Source organism: Eschrichtius robustus, chromosome 8, assembly GCF_028021215.1.
Source record: "Eschrichtius robustus isolate mEscRob2 chromosome 8, mEscRob2.pri, whole genome shotgun sequence".
Taxonomy (NCBI): domain Eukaryota; kingdom Metazoa; phylum Chordata; class Mammalia; order Artiodactyla; family Eschrichtiidae; genus Eschrichtius; species Eschrichtius robustus.
Window position 1 is genome coordinate 125424109 of NC_090831.1, and position 23536 is coordinate 125447644.

Sequence of the window (23536 nt, forward strand, 5' to 3'; positions counted from 1 at the left end):
TATCTTATTAATTTTTTAAATTTTCTTATTTATAATTTTCTCTAAGCTATTAAACTTACATTTCTTTCAGCATACCCTGTTTCTAGTTTGTTTCTTCCCCTAGAAACATTACCTATGAGGAGCTACAATCAGATGGACAGCAACTTTATGAACAACACTGATTAGGAAACCGGAGAAATACTTTTAAAGTACTGACAAAAAATATCTTAACCTTCAATTTTATATCCAAAACCATAACTCAAATGTGAAGGTATAATAAAATTATTCCCAGGTTTCTATAAGACCTGAGAAATTTCACCACACAACAGACCCACAATGTAAATATTTTTAGAGAAATATTCAAATTATTAAAGAATTAGGAAATGTTACAAGGGATGCAGGAAATAAAGACTGTCAAATATCTCAGAGTAATTTATGGTTAACTTTAAAGGCTGGCACAAAGGAAATCCCTGGCTTCTGCTGTGGATGTAGTAGAAAGTTGCAAAGAACTCTGCTCCCACTGTCACAGCAAAAACTCGCCAGACAATCCACAAATTCACTTTCTTGAACACATCAGATTACAAAAGTTGCAGAGCAAACAATTCACCTGCAGTTCAATGAAAGGCACTTCCAAGAAGAGAGGAGACACAAGCACTTGCTTAATCTGAGGAAGAGGCCACTCACTGGATGTCATCCAAGCAGGCTAAAGAATTCAGCGAAAATTTTATAAATTGCTAAAAGCCAAGTGTGTGGCAGTAGGAGAGTACAGAACATCCAGGACCCGCAAACACTGGGGAATTCTAACCCACTCAGGAGCTTGTCGCCATGCACCTCCCCCGGTGCTCGTGCCCACCACTCAGGCATGGAGAAGAGTCCTGAGAATGCACCAGTCATGGTAAAAGCCTGGGCAGGAGAACAGCAGAGACATGGGAAAGACACAAAGTTCTTTCTCCTTCATCTTGCCTGCGAAAGAAAAGCCTCAGACTGGTAAAAGGAGGAGAGCACAAGTCTCTGCCCTGCAATGGTCAAGACCAGCTGCAGATGGAGGAGTGAATGGGGGAGGGGATGCACCTCCACCCTGGAGGAGGAGCAAGACGACGTCCTAGACCCAGACCATGACGGGACCCCCGAGACCTAGGCACACAGGGCGCACCTAAGAGTAAAGTTGAATCAGAACGATCAGAAACATCCTGCCAATCCACTCTACATCATTAGTGGTAATCAATGCAAAATAGTACAGTCACACTGAAAAATACTTTGGCATTTTCCTTGAAAAATTACCTCTCTCTTAGGTATTTTTACCTAAGTGAAATAAAAACCCTATGTTCACACCAAAATCTGCAAGTGAATATTTATACCAATTTTATTCATAACTGCCCCAAACTGGAAACTACCCAAATATCCCTTAACTGGAAAATGATAAATTAAATGGGGTAGGGGGCTTCTCCGGTGGCGTAGTGGTTAAGAGTCCGCCTGCCAATGTAGGGGACGTGGGTTTGAGCCCTGGTCCAGGAAGATTCACATGTTGTGGAGCAACTAAGCCCATGCGCCACAACTACTGAGCCTGTGCTCTAGAGCCCGCGAGCCACAACTACTGAGCCCGCATGACACAACTACTGAAGCCTGCGTGCCTAGAGCCCGTGCCCCACAACAAGAGAAGCCACCGCAATGAGAAGCCCACACACCGCAACGAAGAGTAGCCCCCACTCTCCACAACCAGAGAAAGCCCGCACGCAGCAACGAAGACCCAATGCAGCCATAAATAAATAAATAAATTTTATTTAAAAAAAAAAAAATGTGGTAGGCACCTCCATAAAAGAGAATCCTACTCAGCAATAAAAAGGAAACAGCTACTGATACATGCGATGACATAAACGAATGTCAAATGCATTAAATATGCTAAGTTAAAAAGGCCAGAATCAAAAGGACACATACTTTACAATCCCACTCATACGACGTTACTGCAAAGGCAAAACTACAGGGTCAGAAAACAGGTAAGTGACTGCCTAGGGCAGAAGATGGGATCAGGAATGACAACAAAAAGGCATCAGGGAATTGTTTTAGTATGATGGAACTGTTCTTTATCTTGTTGTGGTACTGGTTATATGACAGTATACAATTGTCAAAACTCACTACATGGGTGAATTTTACAGTAATTTTACTGTATATACGTATAAACCTGAATTTTTCAAAATATGAAAAATGTTAGGGGGCCAAGACAAAATAGGAAGTATATATTTAAATAACTAGAAAATGAAATGCTAAATGACAGATACAAAGAGACATGAAAATATGATAAATCATTATTCATATTGCTAAGACTAAGAAATCAATTAGAACTCTTAAGTTTGAAATTCTTTCAAAACTAAATTCAACAGGGTAAAGAAACATGAGTCTTAAGGAAAACCATCTCAAAAACAAAATATAATGTATAATCAATAGGAAAAAATTATCAATGCAATAAAAAGCAGGAAAAAAGGGGAAAAGCATTGCCTTCACAGGGCTCACATGACAGTAAGGGAGACAAACAAACTGTCGAGAAATAAAAAGTTCAACAAAGGAAAATAAAGCAGAAATAGAGGGTAAATGTGGTGGGGACTATGTTTTATTTATTTTTCATCCTACTCTTTTATTTTGAAAATTTTCAAACCTTCCCAAAGATGTAGAACATAGTAGGGATTTGAATGTTTTTGTTGTTTTTTTCTTAGTTGCATCCGGTCTTAGTTGCAGCAGGTGGGCTCCATAATTGAAGAATGTGTGCTTCTTAGTTGTGGCAGGCAGGCTCCTTAGTTGCAGCTCACCAGCTCCTTAGTTGTGGCATGTGAACTCTTAGTTGCAGCATGCATGTGGGATCTAGTTCCCTGACCAGGGATCAAACCCGGGCCCCCTGCACTGGGAGCACAGAGTCTTAACCACTGTACCACCAGGGAAGTCCCTGAAATTTTTAATATAATTTATATATTTAATTTAAATGTAAGAGACGAGAGTTTGGGAGAAACCTGATTTACATTTTAGAATGATCATTTTTGCAACTGTGCTAAGAACAATCTGGACTGGGGAAAGCGAAGAGAAGAAGTGGAGAGACCACTTAAAAGGCAACTACAGCCTCCTAAGGATAAGAGGACTTGGACTAAGGTGGTAGGCAAGTTAAGAGAGTAAGGGCTTCCCTGGTGGCGCAGTGGTTGAGAGTCTGCCTGCCAATGCAGGGGACACGGGTTCGAGCCCTGATCTGGGAAGATCCCACATGCCGCGGAGCAACTGGGCCCGTGGGCCACAACTACTGAGCCTGCGCGTCTGGAGCCTGTGTTCCACAACAAGAGAGGCCGCAACAGTGAGAGGCCCGCGCACCGCGATGAAGAGTGGCCCCCGCTTGCCACAACTAGAGAGAGCCCTCGCACAGAAACGAAGACGCAACACAGCCAATAAATAAATAAATAAATAAATAAATAAAAGCTTAAAAATAAAAAAAAGAGAGAGAGTAAGTACTTGTTTGGGATATCTTCTAAAGGTGGGCTACAAAATTTAGAATGTGAGGTATGAGAAAAGAAAGAAATCATGGATTAACTCAAAAGGTTTTGGCCTAAGCAACTGGGTGAATATTGGTATTATTTATTGACATGAAGAAATCCTGGGGAGAAGATTTGGGACAGGCCTGGGGTCAGAATCAACAGTGGTTCTGGACATGTTATGGGTGCAGTGTCTAGTATACTTCCAAATGGAGATATCAAGCAGACAGATGGAGAGGAAAGTCTAGAGTTCAGAGGAAGGTCAGCCCTCAAAATATAAATGTGCGGTTTCATTAGCACACAGATAGGACCTAGCTATCGGACTATAAAAATAAAAGTAAACAGGCCGAGGACTTCGACCTGAGGACTCCAGCGTGATAAAGGTGGGGAGTCCCCACAGAATCGAGCAAGAGATGAAATGAGGAGGCAGACGTGACAAAAGCAAAAGGAAGGAAACATTTCAAGAAGATGGGGATATTCAATTGATGGATGGTTTCAGTTTTATTCATGTCTTCCAAGTTAAGATCTAAAAAGTTACAAGACTTAAGCTGAATGATACACAGAGAAGTTATAACATCCTGTATTTCTCTTTTTAAAGAATGAAGAGAGAGGGTAAAGAACAAGAGTATAAACTTAAGTTTACAAGTAAATCAAAAATCCGTTCTTATGCTAAAAGTTTAGACTTTTTTCTTCTTCTAGGAATCGCATACTGGAAATATTCTGTCCTGGTCTGAGGAGAGCAGAGTGACACAGTAGACCACTGCTCTGTTCTACAGCCACCTAAGCCCACGGACGTGCTTCACTCCAGCTACGCGCAGAGCTATCAGCTCTAAAAGTCCGCCCAGCTTTCTGTCCTAAGCCTGCGCTCTCTGAATTCCCTCTACAGTCAACTTGCTGCTCTTTTTCCTGTCACTAATCTCCAATCCAGCGGCATTCATTCTCTAACCTGATTTTGGCTTCTATACCAACAGAGACCAGGGAGGCTGCAGATTCCTCAGACACAGAACGCTGGAAGGCTGGGACTGGCCGCTTGCTGCGGTCCACTTCTGCTTCAGCATCCTCTTCTGCTGATTGCTCTTTGATTTCTGCTTAATAGTAAACAAGAGAATATAAAAAGTCATTCTGCATTATACCAATCTTTAGTGACTTTATCTATAAAGCACACATCGTAAAGGAAAAATAATGAAGCAACAAATGACAATACTTAAACATAGGAAAAGCTTATATATATATAATTAATGGTACTGTTTATATTTATTCTCTATTATAAAATGATAATCATCAAAATAATGTAAAACAGGGCATACTTTTCCAAATTACAATTGACTCAAATCTTAATAATAACTGTTAAGAACCTTATTTTCAGGATTATAGCAGTTCCCCTACAGAACAAATGTGACTCATGAAAAAGTTTCTTGGTAATTTATAAATTGAAATTATCATTAATTTGAAACAAGCATTACGGCCTCTATCAGCCATTCTAAAAGCTAAATGACTGAAAAGAACACACCTTGACTCCAGTGCCTTTTTCAATTATCCTCAAGACTCCAACCCCGAACACCTCACACATACTTTCTTAGGAGGCAACCTAACTGTTGAGAGGGTTTCCAAACACCATTACCCCTAATATCATTCCTCTCTTTAAATGAAACGACATACCCACCACCCTGTCTCTCACACTGTATTGTTAGATGTTAACAGGCACGATCCCTGCACTAGCGCTCCCAATGCAATCCCACGCTCCTGGCTCCATCTTTCTTTTCTAACTGCAAACTTACACATACTTTTCTGCACCACTACCCCCAAACCAACCAACCAACGAACCAACCAGAAAACCTTATAGTCGTTTAAGCTCCTCCTGTCTTTTCTTCCTTTCACCACCACCAAACTTCATGCAATGGGACTCTGGAGTGGCTGCCCTCCACCTCAGACCCTTCCTACAAGGCATCCAGCCTCCAACCACAGCACTGTTCTCTCCACCTCCACTGGTGGCAAAAGAACTAATAAATAATCCCGGGCTACTCACAAGCCTTCAAACACTCCAGAAATTCATCTGGCACCAAGGAGTACTCACTCCCTCCTTAGTGAAATGCTTTTCACCTCTTAAACACAGGGAGATATCATGGATTACTATGGGCTTTGGAGTCATGAGGACCAGTTCCACCAACTACAAACTAGGCAACTTTATGTAGAAGTCATCTCTCTCAGCTTCAATTTACTCCCCGTAAAATTAGAAAACTACCTATACTTCATGAGGCTGTTAACAAAGATTAAACGGCCTAATATCTGTCTCTTCAGCTGATTTAAGACCTCTAAATGAGAGTACAGCTCTCTACATGTCCTTTACGTGCTCATCTTTTGTGTGTGTGTGTGTGTGTGTGTGTGTGTGTTTTTAAATAAATTTATTTATTTATTTATTTTTGGCCGCGTTGGGTCTTCATTGCTGAGCGCAGGCTTTCTCTAGTTGTGGTAAGCGGGGGCTACTCTTCGTTGTGGTGCGGGGGCTTCTCACCACGGTGGCTTCTCTTGTTGCAGAGCACGGGCTCTAGGCACACGGGCTTCAGTAGTTGTGGCACACGAGCTCAGTAGCTGTGGCTCGCGGGCTTAGCTGCTCCGTGACACGTGGGATCTTCCTGGACCAGGGCTCGAGACAGGGTCCCCTGCATTGGCAGGCAGATTCTTAACCACTGTGCCACCAGGGAAGCTCAACTTACTGATTTTTTTTTTTTAATTTATTTATTTTTGGTTGTGCCGGGTTTTAGTTGCCGCAGGCGGGTTCCTTAGTTGCAGCATGTGAACTCTTAGTTGCGGCACGCGTGTGGGATCTAGTTCCCTGACCAGGGATCAAACCCGCGTCCCCTGCATTGGGAGGCGGACTCTTAACCACGGCACCACCAGGGAAGTCCCTGACTTACTGATTTTTAAGTCAACATCCCTAACCCTACCTCCTGTCCTGAGCTCCAGACCATACTTCAACTGCATACGAGGCACATCTAGCAGCTTGAACACTCACTTTCACATCAAATCTGATTTCTTACCTCTCAGATCAGCATGACTTCCCTACCAAAGTCTTCTAGATTCAAAATGAATTTTAGGGAACTATTCTGACAAATGAATAATTTTGAGAACTATTAAATTTTTTAGTTAGAAATAATTATTACCAATTGTAAATCCTGTCAAATCATAAAATTAATGATGCAATGAGGCATCAAACATATGGTTTTGGCTTTCCTATTTAAAATGTTTCTTTTGTGCTCGCTTCGGCAGCATATATACTAAAATTGGAACGATACAGAGAAGATTAGCATGGCCCCTGCGCAAGGATGACACGCAAATTCGTGAAGCGTTCCATATTTTTGATGCAAGGGGGAAGAGTATGGGGATATATGTGTATGTATAACTGATTCACTTTGTTATAAAGCAGAAACTAACACACCATTGTAAAGCAATTATACTCCAATAAAGATGTTAAAAAAAAATAAAATAAAATGTTTCTTTTTAAAACTGAAGTAGAAAAGTTGACCATAAATTAAGTGCTTGTGGGGCCTATTAATCATTGTGTCTGTCCTGCCTACCCCTAGCCACAAAACTGGTATAGAATCAAATCTACAAATACAAAATACATTTGTATCAAACAAGGATTATAAAAAGATCTGCAAACTTTACTATATAAAAATACTAAATTTCTATATGACAAAGGACCCCATGAACAAAATTTAAAAGTACATCACAGACTGAAAGAAAATACATGTGATTTGTATCCCCCAAAAGGTATTCAAATCCAGAATATGTAAAGAACTCCAAAGATGAATAAGGCACATAACCCTGTAGAAAAATGGACAATGGACAAAAATCCACCTTCTCTTATTTTTTTTTAAGATTTTTTTTTGACGTGGACAATTTTTTAGTCTTTATTGAATTTGTTATGATACTACTTCTGTTTTATGTTTTTGCTCTTTTGGCCATGAGGCATGTGGGCAGGTGGCTAGCTCCCCAACCAGGGATCAAGCCCACACCCCCTGCACTGGAAGGTGAAGTCTTAACCCCTGGACCGCCAGGGAAGTCCCTCTCTTTCTTTTATGTTGTTCAAGTCTTAGTAGGGCACATAACTACTCAGCAACAGACTTTATTTCCCATTTTTGCAGCTAAGCATGGCAAGTTCTCACCAACAGAATACGACCAGAAGTAACCATGCAATTTCTACATCACCTTAAAGGAAGGGGTTTGTTCTAGACTAAATTATGTTCCCTCTTTCCTATGGACTGGACCACGGGCATGTCAGCAACCCAGCTGCAATGCTGCAGATGAGAACAACACTCTGAGGAGGGCACAGAAACAAGATGGAAGGAACCTGGGTCCATAAATAACCACAGGGAGCAAAGACACCCCATCAGCCTGGACCTCTCACTCTCAGAAATATTACATGAAAGAAAAATGAATGTTTTATTTAAACCACTGCTGTATCTGGACATCTCTGTTACAGCAGTTTAACCCATGCTCTAACACAGAAACTGGCATCAGGTGTGGAGAACTGCCATCACAAAAACTTAAAATAGGTGGGCTGGTGAGCAGGCGAGAGAACAGTGATAGTATAGTGTTTGGAAATCAACTGACACCGTTTATGCTGTATCAAAATATATGGTAGTGCTGTGACCTGCAATAACCTGAAAAGCAGACCAGCTGCCTCCAGAGCTCTAGGGAAAGCATCTGGAGAGAGCCAGAAATTATTCTGTGTTGCCTGCCCTCTAGCACTTTTACAACCAAAGACAGAAAGGAATACGGTACTGCCTGAGAGATTCTCTCTGTCTATAATATTCAAAGTACTATAAAGTGACCATATATAAAAATACCTTTAAAGAAGCATTTCATTTCTACCCAGAGATGTGCAGAGCACATGTGGGGTATGCCCTTTTTGTACCATTTCTACTACTAGGTAACAAGAAAGGGTAAGAGTCAAGAGAAGAAATGAGAACTGTAAAAGAGGAATAAGAAGAGGGACTCAGAAGCTTACAGACAATGAGCCAGGTGGACGAGGGTCATGTCACTACATCCCTGGGAACACGTTTCTCCTAAGAACCAGCGCCATTTAGCCTGCATCCCCCCCCTCCCCCAAAATCAAGGTCCCTCCAATAGGTATGGCCTATCCGTTCTCTCTTAATATGTTGCAAACCACCCCTATGGCCTCTAGTCAGTATTTTTTTTCTAGCAAACTGAGGCACAATCTCAGGTATTCTGTTGTTTTTCTCCCCCCGAAAAATAAAATACATAACACTTCAAACTTTTTGGGGGTTTTCTTTATTGTTTATAACTAAGGGGAAGTAAGTAAGAGGACAATCTGTCTGCCTGTCTCTCTCTCTCTCAAATTAGACCTAGAAAGAAATGGTAAGGTTACATATGAATGTTATTGGTAGGTTGGTAGGTCTTCAGGTACACAACTTTTGAAATTTCAGAGGGGAAAAAGATTCAGACAAAGGGATTTTTTTTTTTCTTTTTTAAGAAATGGGACCAGGAACAGGCCTGATCCACAAGGAGGACAGTAGTAAAGCAGGCTTTAAAAGAGTTCTCTTTTCTTTTAAAAAAAAAAAAAAAAAAAAAGGGGCTTCCGTGGTGGCGCGGTGGTTGGGAGTCTGCCTGCTAATGCAGGGGACACGGGTTCGAGCCCTGGTCTGGGAGGATCCCGCGTGCCGCGGAGCAACTGGGCCCGTGAGCCACGGTTGCTGAGCCTGCGCGTCTGGAGCCTGTGCTCCGCAACAAGAGAGGCCGCGATGGTGAGAGGCCCGCGCACCGCGATGAAGAGTGGCCCCTGCTTGCCGCAACTGGAGAAAACCCTCGCACAGAAACGAAGACCCAACATAGCAATCAATCAATCAATCAATATATCTTTAAAAAAAAAAAAAAAAAAAAAAGGAATATTCTCCTCTTAGCTATTTTTCCTACTGGCTCTGCCCATGATTCTAACCTGGATCTGCCAAAGACCCAGTAAGGATTGTTGGGTTTTGGTCTTATTTTTGGTTTGGATTTTGTTGTTTTAATCATTTGTTTTTTAAGGAATAAGGAAAAGTCCTATACCTGCTTCCTAGGGAACAGTTCCAGCCACAAAATAGAAATAGAAAAAGGTATCCCTAAATATGTGAAACTACACGTAATAATACAACCTATTTCTTTTGGCTGTCACTCTTCATTTAGTAGAAAAGTTAGTTCTCACTATCTGTCAAAGTCAAGGCAAGACAATTAAACTAGTGTTTACGTCCCTCTCTTCTCTTAGCCCAAGTCTTCGAAAGACTGTCAGAGTTTGGCAGCAGAATGTGAAACAGACTACTCTGGCTGAAATGAAACCCAAATATCCAACAAGAGATGTCATCCAGAGATGCTCTGGATGAAATGACTGGGAACCCAGAGACAACTGAGAGAGTTCTCAGTTCTGATGCGAGTACTAGGCTATCTGCAGTTTACTAATAAAAATGCCTCAAACACCATCCTGTACTTGTGCCTAATGCAACAAAGCTGGCCTTTCAACCTGTGCCACTGTGCAGTTTTTGCCTTTCATGGGATTCTATTTGTTCAAATGCCTACAGTCCAGAAATATGCAAATAAGAACACATACTTTTTTTTTTTTTAAATCATTTTAAAAATTTAAGTGTTGGGAATTCCCTGGCGGTCCAGTGGTTAGGACTCCGAGCTTTCACTGCTGAGGACCCAGGTTCAATCTCTGGTCAGGGAACTAAGATCCCACAAGACGTGAAGCACAGCCAAAAATAAACAAATTTTAAAAAATTAAAAAATTAAGGGTTATATTTTTCTTTGATACAAAATCTCCCGTGTATCTTTCTCCTTACTTTGAACCTGACCTAAAATACTGACAAAGCCAGTTGGTCACAAAATGCTCTAAAACCAGAAAGATGGAGTCCTCTCCAACCCTGGGGATGATCAGAGTGGGGTGGTTTTAGTCGAAGCACCTACTTGCATTTAAACTCAAACCACCAGGTGTCACATGTGGGTTGTAACTACACTAAAGAACCTAAGAGAACTTGGATAGCGTGTGCTCTCTAGGCAAACCTTTGTAGATACATAGGTAAATGGGACACAACTGTAAATTAGCTCTAACCGTGCCCTTACACAATGCCATTCCACCTCCCATGACTCTTACTCTTACTTAGGATTAATCCTAAATAGTTGGTTCTATGACACAAAAAATGTTTAAAATTAATAGCAAAGGCTGTTTTGCTGCTTTAGTTAAAATCAAAGGCTTGGAGTCAAATGGTCCAGAATCTGCATCATATCTCCTCAGTCATTTGCTAGCAACGTGACCTTCACAACTTGCTTAATTAACCTCACCTCAATTTCAGTTTGCTAATCATTTAAAAGATAGCTAATGCCAGCTACTATAAAGCTGCCTCTAAGGATCAAAAAAGATAATACATTGGGCACTTAGCCTAATGCCCTAAGTATACAGTAAGTGTAGGTATGTAGCTGCTACTCTGATTACCTACATTCACATACTATAACTATGTATTTACTTTCCACCTAGTTGGATATCACCCACCAGATCACACATTATTAAACGGTATTGTGGGAAGTAACAGGAATAAAGAGAACATTTATTTAGCACCTCCTGGCTCTTTGTTAGGGATTCAATAAATCATTGCTTTAGAATGATTTTTTTACCAAACAAAATTTTGGGTAACTACTATGTACCATACATTCTAGTCCAATGGTAGTATAAAAATAGAGTCTATTTTATTGTGTTTATCAGGGTACATATGATAAAGCATCTCTTTAATGGGGGGGAAAAAAAAAAAGAGTCAGGATCCCTATGCTTAATGGATCTATTCATGAAATAGCAAACGATGGCAACAGTACACAATCACTGTCATGATGGAGGTACAAGGTATCATGGGAGTTAAGGGAAGAGGTGGAAAATATAACTTAGAAAGGCTTCAGAAAAGTATCAGAAGCCCAGCTGAAACTAAAAGGACAAGTGTTAAGTGTGCCTAATAGTTCTCTCACTTAATTCTTCTCTTTTAAAAAAGAGTAATATCTGAAACTAACATTGTAAAGCAATTATACTCCAAATGAATAAAGAATATGTGGCACATATATACAATGGAATATTACTCAGCCATAAAAAGAAACGAAATTGAGTTATTCGTAGTGAGGTGGATGGACCTAGAGTCTGTCATACAGAGTGAAGTAAGTCAGAAAGAGAAAAACAAATACCATATGCTAACACATATATATGGAATTAAAAACAAATTGGTTCTGAAGAACCTAGGGGCAGAACAGGAATAAAGATGCAGACGTAGAGAATGGACTTGAGGACACGGGGAGGGGGAAGGGTAAGCTGGGATGAAGTGAGAGAGTGGCACTGACATATCTACACTACTAAATGTAAAACAGATAGCTAGTGGGAAGCAGCCGCATAGCACAGGGAGATCAACTTGGTGCTTTGTGACCACCTAGTGCTAGAGGGGTGGGATAGGGAGGGTGGGAGGGAGATGCAAGAGGGAGGGGATATGGGGATATACCTATATGTATAGCTGATTCACTTTGTTATACAGCAGAAACTAACACAACATTGCAAAGCAATTATACTCCAATAAAGATATTAAAAAAAAAAGTTTAAAAAACCAGTAAGTTGTAAAGATCAACAAAGGATAAAAAAAAAAAACAAAAAAAAACAGAGGAATATCTGGACTTCCCTGGTGGTGCAGTGGTTAAGAATTTGCCTGCCAATGCAGGGGGACACGGGTTCGATCCCTGGTCCGGGAAGATCCCACATGCCACGGAGCAACTAAGCCCATGCGCCACAACTACTGAGCATGCGCTCTACAGCCCGTGGGCCACAACTACTGAGCCCGCGTGCCACAACTATGGAAGCCTGCAAGCCTAGAGCCCATGCTCCGCAACAAGAGAAGCCACCGCAATGAGAAGACCGTGCACCACAACGAAGAGTAGCCCCGCTCACTGCAACTAGAGAAAGCCCGCGTGCGGCAACAAAGACCCAACACAGCCATAGATACACAGACAGATAAATAGATAAATTTATTTTTAAAAAAAGATAAGGAAACTAAGTCTGAAAGTTAAACAAGCTTGAGGTCACATAGCTAACAGGAAGCAAAGCTGGGATACACAATCAGATTTGTGTAAGCCCGAAGCCCAGGGGTGCTCTTCCCACTACTACACACTGCCTGGCACGATATCTGATCTGATCATAGCTCATAAGTTTTATGAATAAATTCATGTTAAACAGAAATGTTAATATTTTACTAGGACCATGTTACTGAGGAATCATTTGTTGAATATGAAGAATGAGATGAAAGTTGAAAATACAGAGTTTTTCTCTTTACTTCTTAAGAACTACTGAATAAAATTATGAAGTAGTAAGAACATTTACCTCACAGCAAAGTTCATGGAAATAAAATATTTTGATCTTGGTCAATATGAAATTGTCCCCCCAAAGGTTAAATAATTCTTTGAAAGAGCTGTATGTATCCTACAAATATATTCAGCAAGCTCACCAACATGACAGAGTAATAGATTATAAGATGTCAAAAATATTCTAGAGTCCAATTATGGCCTCCTTACGAATACACAGTGCATTCTTTCAATGCACCCTATCTTTTTACTCAACATCGCTAGTTATTAGAGAAATGCAAATCAAAACTACAATAAGGTACCACCTCACGGCAGTCAGGATGGCCATCATCAAAAAGTCTACAAATAACAAATGCTGAAGAGGGTGTGGAGAAAAGGAAACCCTCCTACATTGTTGGTAGGAGTGTAAATTGGTGCAGTCACTATGGAAAATAGTATGGAGGTTCCTCAAAAAACTTGAGTTACCATATGATCTAGCAATCCCACTCCTGGGCATATATCCGGACAAAACTATAATTTGAAAAGACATGCACCCCTATGTTCACAGCAGCACTATTTACAACAGCCAAGACAGGGAAACAAACTAAATAATGAATGGATAAAGAAGATGTGGTATATACATACAATGGAATATTACTCGGCCATAAAAAAGAATGAAATAATGTCATTTACAGCTACATAGATATACCCAGAGATTATCATATTAAGTGAAGTGAGTCAGAAAGAGAAAGACAAATAACATATGATATCACTCATATGTGGAATCTAAAATATGACACAAATGAACTTATCTATGAAATAGAAACAGACTCACAGACATAGAGAACAGACTTATAGTTCGGCAGGGGGGTAGATTGGGAGTTTGGGATTCGCAGATGCAAACTATTATACATAGGATGGATAAACAACAAGGTTCTATTGTATAGCACAGGGAACTATATTCAATATCCTGTAATAAACCATAAAGGAAAAGAATATGAAATATATATATATATATATATATATATCTGAATCACTTTGCTGTACACCAGAAACTAACACAACACTGTAAATCAACTATACTTCAATTAAAAAAAAAAAACTAAAAGCAAAGCATCCTATCTTTTTAGTTTTTAGACTGTATTTAATAAGGGGTTCTAGCATGCTGGAGGGAGAAATTACATCTTTATTTTTACTGACCTCTGAGATTTAGAATTCTAAAAATACCCCATTTCATCATAAATATACGCACAAGCAGAGTTGTATAGCCATACTCATGTCTCTGTCACCAATAGAAAGCAGATATTTTATCACATCCAATGCTTGCAGATATCCCCAAAATATCACTTACCCTCATCACTACTTCAAGATTACCGTAATTATAAATTAGATTTTATGATTTAAGAGTAAATAAAGAACACAATATGAAATTACAAATTTGGCTTTTTTCTATTTTGGTAATATTTCAATATAACTATTTATCTTTGCAATTTTATTTTATTAGTTTTAAAACATTATTTGGAAAAGAGTCTGCCACAGGGGTCAGTGACACAAAAAAGTGTACCACTAGACAGCACCCCACTAGACTATATACTCTATGAAAGCAGCTACTTTATCTGTTTTACAAACCAGAGCCTATCACAAAACCTGATGTTCAGTAATTGTTTAATTGATTAATTAAACACTGTGTAATACAAAGCAAGCAGATAAACCTTATTATATACAAACACATAAGTTAGAAAAATCACAGAAAAATATAAATTTTTAAATGCGCTAATATTTGGTAATTACGTTACTCAACACGAACATCCATTTTTCTACTAGTTATCCAAACCGCATGCTTCTATGATTTAGTCAACTACTAAGTAGAATAAAAATTATTTTTCTCTCTCCTAACTTCCTTTACCTCCCCAGAATTGGCAATACTTTCCTTGCTTCCTTTATAGTACTAAGACTACAAAAGAAAGCATATCTAAGAAACTACGTAATCATGTCCTTTCCTTCTTTAGAACAGTGGTGCTCAAAACAAAGTCTGCATCCCGACAGTTACGTTTTCCAGTGGTGTGTGGCTCACTGAATCTAATGTATCCACTACATCCAAAATGTGCTGTAAAGCTAAAGAATAAGCACATGATAAATAGCAAATATTTTACTTATTCTATCTTTATTCATTAAACTACTTGACACTCATTAATATCAAGATAGTCACCACTTTCAGAGGGCATGTAAAGACTTTAAAATGTAAGCAACTATAAATAAATACACAAAAATGTCAAACACTGGTTCCCTAGAAGCTAATACTTCTACAGCTAACTTATTCTCTTTATACTTACCTGTAGTTTCATAAATTTTCACAAATGTACGTTACTATTATACTTTTAACATGATTTTTTAATGTAAGCATAAAAGAATTAAGAAAAAGACTCCGATACTTATCAAGACCTCAAAACCACAGTGACGTTAATTAGGATAGTAATTATTAAAATTCAACTGCTCTCTGGATATTTTATTTAGTTAAAAATATTTCCTTTAGTTTTTCTATATGACTTTTTAAAAATGTGTTTTTAATGGATACTCATTTTTCACAACTAATAAAAGAAACTAAATAAACCCAACAAATTACAATATACATCTTCACCATATAATAATGGATATTTATAGCAATCTTAATCTTCTTCTGAGCCTTATCTTTATTTACGCCTAAAAATCCAATGCAAATAATATGAGGATATTTAAAGAAACATCTTCATGGCTAAAATTTAGTAAGTGCTTACTATGTCCTAGGCAGTGTTGTAGGTGGTTAAACGCATTAACTCATTTAAACTTCACAACAACCTTATGAAGACAGCTGCCGGGCCTAGGACTTTACACAAGCTAGTAAGTTAGCCTGTTACTGTTTCATGGATGCTGGCGGAAGACACAAGACTCCTGGATCGAAGACAAAAGGACTGTGTCACTCACTGCACAGCAAGCAGCAGAAGCACGAGGACACTGCTGTCAGTTCCCTTCTGGGCCCCAAGTGTCACCGGGGCAAAACCACGGGCCCCAATGGACTCCTGCACTCACACTGAACTGTATGACAAGGAACGAAGAGTGTGGGAAACCACTGCTTTTATAGTAAGCATTAAACAACCCTGCTCTTTGTCCCAGAGGGAGACACACCCTCATTCTACAAGGCTGCTCACTGCAAACACAACCCTGAGAAAAGGCCCAGATAAGGAGTGGTCAAGGCCTTCCGTTCTTGGCATACACAACAAGATGTGTCAGGTGCAAGGGACCCATGGAGGGGTATCCCCAAAACACAGCTACTATCATCATCTCCATTTTACAGATGAGGAGGCAAGGTAAGAGGTCAAGGAACTTTGCTCAAAAACACAATTAAGCAGAGGAGTTTGGATTCAAACACAGGCAGTGTGGCTCCAGAACCTGAACTACCACTAATCACTACTACGTTGAGTGTGAGTTGGAGCAAAGAAATTGAAGAAATCAAAATAATTGCAGAACTGAAAACAAGAGGATCCCATGAAGCAACAATAATTCTGAAGACAATGTTGGTATGTGGTGGATGGGCTGGAGAAAACAGAAGAATCTAAAACAGTGAAAGTGATAAAGGAAGATTAGTCAAGGAAAAAGAATAACACATGCAACAAACATGCATAATTACTACTGCTTAAGCTTAACAAAGAAAATAGACTGAATGGGAAAAAATATTCGAAGATTCTATGGAAAAAAGCATTCTTGAAACGAAGGATGGATTCTACAGATCAAAGCAGCTCAATCAAAGCAGAAGAAAAAATAAGCAGCCCCAGCCCTTAACAAAGGAAGCAGATAAAACGTTAAGAAGCAAGTGGAGGACCTCCAAACAGAATCTATAACCATGACCTACACGGTACCCCCTTGGCACCCATTTCATGCCTCTCTGCCACTGAAGCCATCATGCTGCTCCTATTGCTAACTCTAGGTGTGAACTTTGACTATTGTACTTGGATACCAGAGACTGGTTTACTTTTGAAACAGACTGGGTCAGCGATAGAAATATGATAAAAACTGGTCCTAGAATTCTGTTTAGCTGACACAGAGTCATGCTCCCTCTCCAGGGATATGGACAAGAAATCATGTAGTACCCAAGTTTGCAGGCAACCAACTTCCATCAAGGGGAGCCAGCCACAGGATGAAGCTGACTAAAAAAAAGGCAGAGAGATGCAATGAACCAGGAATTTTGTGACAATAGTGAGCCTGACTTAAGCCAACACAAACACATGACAGTACATGACCCATAGATTTCATTCTTTCTTGGAATTCGAGTTATTTTACTTTTTTTAAAATTTTATTTATTTATTTTTGGCTGTGTTGGGTCTTTGTTGCTGTGCGCGGGCTTTCTCTAGTTGCAGCAAGTGGGGGTTACACTTTGTTGTGGTGTGTGGGCTTCTCACTGCGGTGGCTTCCTTTGTTGCAAAGCAGGGGCTCTAGGCGCGCGGGCTTCGGTAGCTGTGGCTTGCAGGCTCAGTAGTTGTGGCTTGTGGGCTCTAGAGCGCAAGCTCAGTAGTTGCGGCGCATGGGTTTAGTTGCTCCACAGCATGTGGGATCTTCCCAGACCAGGGCTTGGACCCACGTCCCCCGCACTGGCAGGCGGATTCTTAACCACTGCGCCACCAGGGAAGCCCCGAGTTATTTTACTTTTAATAACAATATCCTGGCTGGTAGACTCTAATAAATGGATATCAAGTTTCATACACTACCCAAGGAAACAAAACAGACTATACATTCTATTCAAGTGCCCCCCAAAATTTACATAAACTAGCACATATTAGAATGCAGAGAAAAGAATCCTGCAGCCTGTGGAACAAAAACCACATTCACAGAAAGATAGACAAGATGAAAAGGCAGAGGGCTATGTACCAGATGAAGGAAAAAGATAAAACCCCAGAAAAACAACTAAATGAAGTGGAGATAGGCAACCTTCCAGAAAAAGAATTCAGAATAATGCTAGTGAAGATGATCCAGGACCACAGAAAAAGAATGGAGGCAAAGATCAAGAAGATGCAAGAAATGTTTAACAAAGACCTAGAAGAATTAAAGAACAAACAAACAGAGATGAACAATACAATAACTGAAATGAAAAATACACTAGAAGGCATCAATAGCAGAATAACTGAGGCAGAAAAACAGATAAGTGACCTGGAAGACAGAATGGTGGAATTCACTGCTGCAGGACAGAATAAAGAAAAAAGAATGAAAAGAACTGAAGACAGCCTAAGAGACTTCCGGGACAACGTTAAATGCAGCAACATTCGCATTATAGGGGTCCCAGAAGGAGAAGAGAGAAAGAAAGGACCTGAGAAAATATTTGAAGAGATTACAGTTGAAAGCTTCCCTAACATGGGAAAGGAAATAGCCACCCGAGTCCAGGAAGCGCAGAGCGTCCCATACAGGATAAACCCAAGGAGAAACATGCCGAGACGCATAGTAATCAAATTGGCAAAAATTAAAGACAAAGAAAAATTACTGAAAGCAGCAAGGGAAAAACAACAAATAATATACAAGGGAACTCCCATAAGGTTAACAGCTGATTTCTCAGCAGAAATTCTAAAAGCCAGAAGGGAGTGGCATGACATATTTAAAGTGATGAAAGGGAGGAACCTAAAACCAAGATTACTCTACCTGGCAAGGATCTCATTCAGATTCGATGGAGAAATCAAAAGCTTTACAGACAAGCAAAAGCTAAGAGAATTCAGCACCACCAAACCAGCTCTACAACAAATGCTAAAGGAACTTTTCTAAGTGGGAAACACAAGAGAAGAAAAGGAGTTACTAAAACAAACCCAAAACAATTAAGAAAACGGTAATAGAAACATACATATCAATAATTACCTTAAACGTGAATGGATTAAACGCTCCAACCAAAAGACACAGGCTCGCTGAATGGATACAAGAACAAGACCCATATATATGCTGTCTACAAGCAACCCACTTCAGACCTAGGGACACATACAGACTGAAAGTGAGGGGATGGAAAAAGATATTCCATGCAAATGGAAATCAAAAGAAAGCTGGAGTAGCAATACTCATATCAGATAAAACAGATTTTAAAATACAGAAGGTTACAAGAGACAAGAAAGGATACTACATAATGATCAAGGGATCAATCCAAAAAGATATAACAATTATAAATATATATGCTCCCAACATAGGAGCACCTCAATACATAAGGCAACTGCTAACAGCTATAAAAGAGGAAATCAACAGTAACACAATAATAGTGGGGGACTTTTAACACCTCACTTACACCAATGGACAGATCATCCAAACAGGAAATTACTAAGGAAACAGAAGCTTTAAATGACACAATAGACCAGATAGATTTAATTGATATTTATAGGATATTCCATCCAAAAACAGCAGATTACACTTTCTTCTCAAGTGCGCACAGAACGTTCTCCAGGAGAGACCACATCTTGGGTCACAAATCAAGTCTCAGTAAATTTATGAAAATTGAAATCATATTAAGCATCTTTTCTGACCACAACACTATGAGATTAGAAATCAATTATGGGGAAAAAACGTAAAAAACACAAACACATGGAGGCTAAACAATACATTACTAAATAACCAAGATATTATTGAAGAAATCAAAGAGGAAGTTGAAAAATACCTAGAGACAAATGACAATGAAAACACGACGATCCAAAACCTATGGGATGCAGCAAAAAGCCGTTCTAAGAGGGAAGTTTACAGCAGTACCAGTCTACTTCAAGAAACAAGAAAAATCTCAAATAAACAATCTAACCTTACACCTAAAGGAGCTAGGAACTAGAGAAAGAAGAACAAAACCCAAAATTAGTAGAAGGAAAGAAATCATAAAGATCAGAGCAGAAATAAATGAAATAGAAACAAAGAAAACAATAGCAAAGATCAATAAAACTAAAAGCTGTTTCTTTGAGAAGATAAAATTGATAAACCATTAGCCAGACTCATCAAGACAAAGAGGGAGAGGGCTCAAGTCAATAAAATTAGAAATGAAAAAGGAGAAGTTACAACAGAAACCACAGACATACAAAACATCCTAAGAGACTACTACAAGCAACTCTATACCAATAAAATGGACAACCTGGAAGAAATGGACAAATTCTTAGAAAGGTACAACCTTCCAAGACTGAACCAGGAAGAAACAGAAAATATGAACAGACCAATCACAAGTAATGAAATTGAAACTGTGATTAAAAATCTTCCAACAAACAAAAGTCCAGGACCAGATGGCTTCACAGGTGAATTCTATCAAACATTTAGAGGAGACCTAACACCCATCCTTCTCAAACTCTTCCAAAAAATTACAGAGGAAGGAACACTCCCAAACTCATTCTCTGAGGCCACCATCACCCTGATACCAAAACCAGACAAAGATACTACAAAAAAAGAAAATTACAGACCAATATCACTGATGAATATAGATGCAAAAATCCTCAACAAAATACTAGCAAACAGAATCCAACAGCACATTAAAAGGATCATAGACCATGGTCAAGTGGGGTTTATCCCAGGGATGCAAGGATTCTTCAATATACGCAAATCAATCAATGTGATACACCATATTAACAAACTGAAGAATAAAAACCATATGATCATCTCAACAGATGCAGAAAAAGCTTTTGACAAAATTCAACACCCATTTATGAAAAAAAACTCTCCAGAAAGTGGGCACAGAGGGAACCTACCTCAACATAATCAAGGCCATATACGACAAACCCACAGCAAACATCATTCTCAATGGTGAAAAACTGAAAGCATTTCCTCTAAGATCAGGAACAAGACAAGCATGTCCACTCTCACCACTATTATCCAACATAGTTCTGGAAGTCCTAGCCACGGCAATCAGAGAAGAAAAAGAAATAAAAGGAATCCAAATCGGAAAAGAAGAGTAGAACTGTCACTGTTTGCAAATGACATGATACTATACATAGAGAATCCTAAAAATGCCACCAGAAAACTACTAGAGCTAATCAATGAATTTGGTAAAGTTGGAGGATACAAAATTAATGCACAGAAATCTCTTGCATTCCTATACACTAATGATGAAAAATCTGAAAGAGAAATTAAGGAAACACTCCCATTTACCACTGCAATAAAAAGAATAAAACACCTAGGAATAAACCTACTGAGGGAGACAAAAGACCTGTATGCAGAAAACTGTAAGACACTGATGAAAGAAATTAAAGATGACACCAACAGACGGAGAGATATACCGTGTTCTTGGATTGGAAGAATCAATATTGTGAAAATGACTATACTACCCAAAGCAATCTACAGATTCAGTGCAATCCCTATCAAATTACCAATGGCATTTTTTACAGAACTAGAACAAAAAAATCTTAAAATCTCTGTGGAGACACAAAAGACCCCAAATAGCCAAAGCAGTCTTGAGGGGAAAAAACGGAGCTGGAGGACCTCAGACTCCCTGACTTCAGACTATACTACAAAGCTACAGTAATCAAGACAATATGGTACTGGCACAAAAACAGTGATATAGATCAATGGAACAGGATAGAAAGCCCAGAAATAAACCCACGCACCTATGGTCAACTAATCTATGACAAAGGAGGCAAGGATATACAATGAAAAAAAGACAGTCTCTTCAATAAGTGGTGCTGGGAAAACTGGACAGCTGCATGTAAAGGAATGAAATTAGAACACTCCCTAACACCACACACAAAAATAAACTCAAAATGGATTAAAGACCTAAATGTAAGACCGGACACTATTAAACTCTTAGAGGAAAACATAGAAAGAACACTCTTTGACATAAATCACAGCAAGATCTTTTTTGATCCACCTCCTAGACTAATGGAAATAAAAACAAAAATAAACCAATGGGACCTACTGAAACTTAAAAGCTTTTGCAAAGCAAAGGAAACTACAAACAAGACTAAAAGACAACCCTCAGAATGGGAGAAAATATTTGCAAAGGAATCAACGGACAAAGGATTAATCTCCAAAATATATAAACAGCTCATGCAGCTCAATATTAAAAAAACAAACAACCCAATCCAAAAATGGGCAGAAGACCTAAATAGACATTTCTCCAAAGAAGACATACAGATGGCCAAGAAGCACATGAAAAGCTGCTCAGCATCACTAATTATTAGAGAAATGCAAATCAAAGCTACAATGAGGTATCACCTCATACCAGTTAGAGTGGCCATCATCAGAAAATCTACAAACTACAAATGCTGGAGAGGGTGTGGAGAAAAGGGAACCCTCTTGCACTGTTGGTGGGAATGTAAACTGATACGGCCACTATGGAGAACAGTATGGAGTTTCCTTAAAACACTAAAAATAGAACTACCATATGACCCAGCAATCCCACTGCTGGGCATATACCCAGAGATAACCATAATTCAAAAAGACACATGCACCCCAATGTTCATTGCAGCACTATTTACAATAGCCAGGTCATGGAAGCAACCTAAATGCCCATCGACAGACGAGTGGATAAAGAAGATGTGGTACATATACACAATGGAATATTACTCAGCCATAAAAAGGAACGAAATTGGGTCATTTGTAGAGACATGGATGGATCTAGGGACTGTCATACAGAGTGAAGTGAGTCAGAAAGAGAAAAGCAAATATCATATGTTAACGCATATATGTCGAACCTAGAAAAATGGTAAAGATGAACCCGTTTGCAGGGAGGAAACTGAGACACAGATGTAGAGAACAAACCTATGGACACAAGGGGGGAAAGTGGGGGGCGGCGCCAGGGGGATGAATTGGAGATTGGGATTGACATGTATACACTAACATGTATAAAATGGATAACTAATAAGAATCTGCTGTATAAAAAAATAAAATAAAATTCAAAAAAAAAAAAAAAAGAATGCAGAGAAAACTCCAGAGAACATCTACTTCACTAACGGCAGACTAGGTAATTTGAAACAACCCTCCCACTGAAGACAAGAAAACTGAGTAAAATATTTTTGAAAGTAAAAATGTCTTAAAAGCATCAAAAAACTAACAAGGTAGTAAAGAATTACTAGAGGAAGGTGAGCCTGGTATTCAGGGCTGCACTTCCCATGGGGGTGTCGGCTGCTCAGGAAAAGGCAACCAAGAGCACGCACTGTGAGTTTCAACAGACTCATCGATAGTCCTAGAAGTCTACAACCATCCAGGGAATGGGAACTCAAGATGGCAGGAACCCCAAAGTTGGGGACATCAACAGGAAAAGTGAACCAGAAATCAATCTCTGCAAGGACTGCTGCACAGCTTTGAGTTACATGCTTGGAACAGAAAAGAGAGACATGAAACTGAACTGAGGTGTTCCTAAAATACTAGTGCCCCTAGGTACCAGGAAAAAAAAAAAAAAAAAAAAATCAAAGAAAAACCATCTTTGAGGGGAAAAAAATCATCAATCTATTTCTACAAATAAACTGTCAACTATATTGTCCAGCACACAAGCATAGATAATCAGTTACATGAGGAGACAAGATGACATGAGCAAGAATGAGCAGAAACAACTGAAACAAAACGACTCCAGATATTGCAATAATCAAACAAAAATTTTAAACCAACTGTATTTACCATGTTAAAGGTAATAAAATCCGAGCATTAAAATTTTCAGGAGGGAACTAAAAACTACAAAAAGTTGCAAACTTGAAAACGAATAATAAAGAACTTTTAAAGCATAATAAATGGCCTCAACT

The 23536-nt window shown here is 39.2% G+C and overlaps 1 protein-coding gene and 1 non-coding gene across 18 annotated transcripts in view; one reads left to right on the forward strand and one right to left on the reverse strand.

Annotated features, from left to right (window-relative positions):
* KMT2C (lysine methyltransferase 2C) overlaps window positions 1-23536 on the reverse strand; it is a 275662-nt gene that overhangs the window by 166711 nt on the left and 85415 nt on the right. For 13 of the 17 annotated variants that reach the window (XR_011074736.1, XM_068549728.1, XM_068549733.1 and 10 more), the window contains one exon: window positions 4432-4573. Coding sequence is in view for 16 of the 17 variants with exons in the window: in XM_068549728.1 (XP_068405829.1) it covers window positions 4432-4573 (142 nt within the window). In the remaining variant the exon portion in view is untranslated. The remainder of the gene's footprint in view (window positions 1-4431; window positions 4574-23536) is intronic. The other 4 variants (XM_068549742.1, XM_068549731.1, XM_068549741.1 and 1 more) reach the window with 1 other exon arrangement.
* Window positions 6737-6843, forward strand: LOC137768952 (U6 spliceosomal RNA). The gene has a single exon (XR_011074872.1). It is a non-coding gene; the product is annotated as a U6 spliceosomal RNA (small nuclear RNA).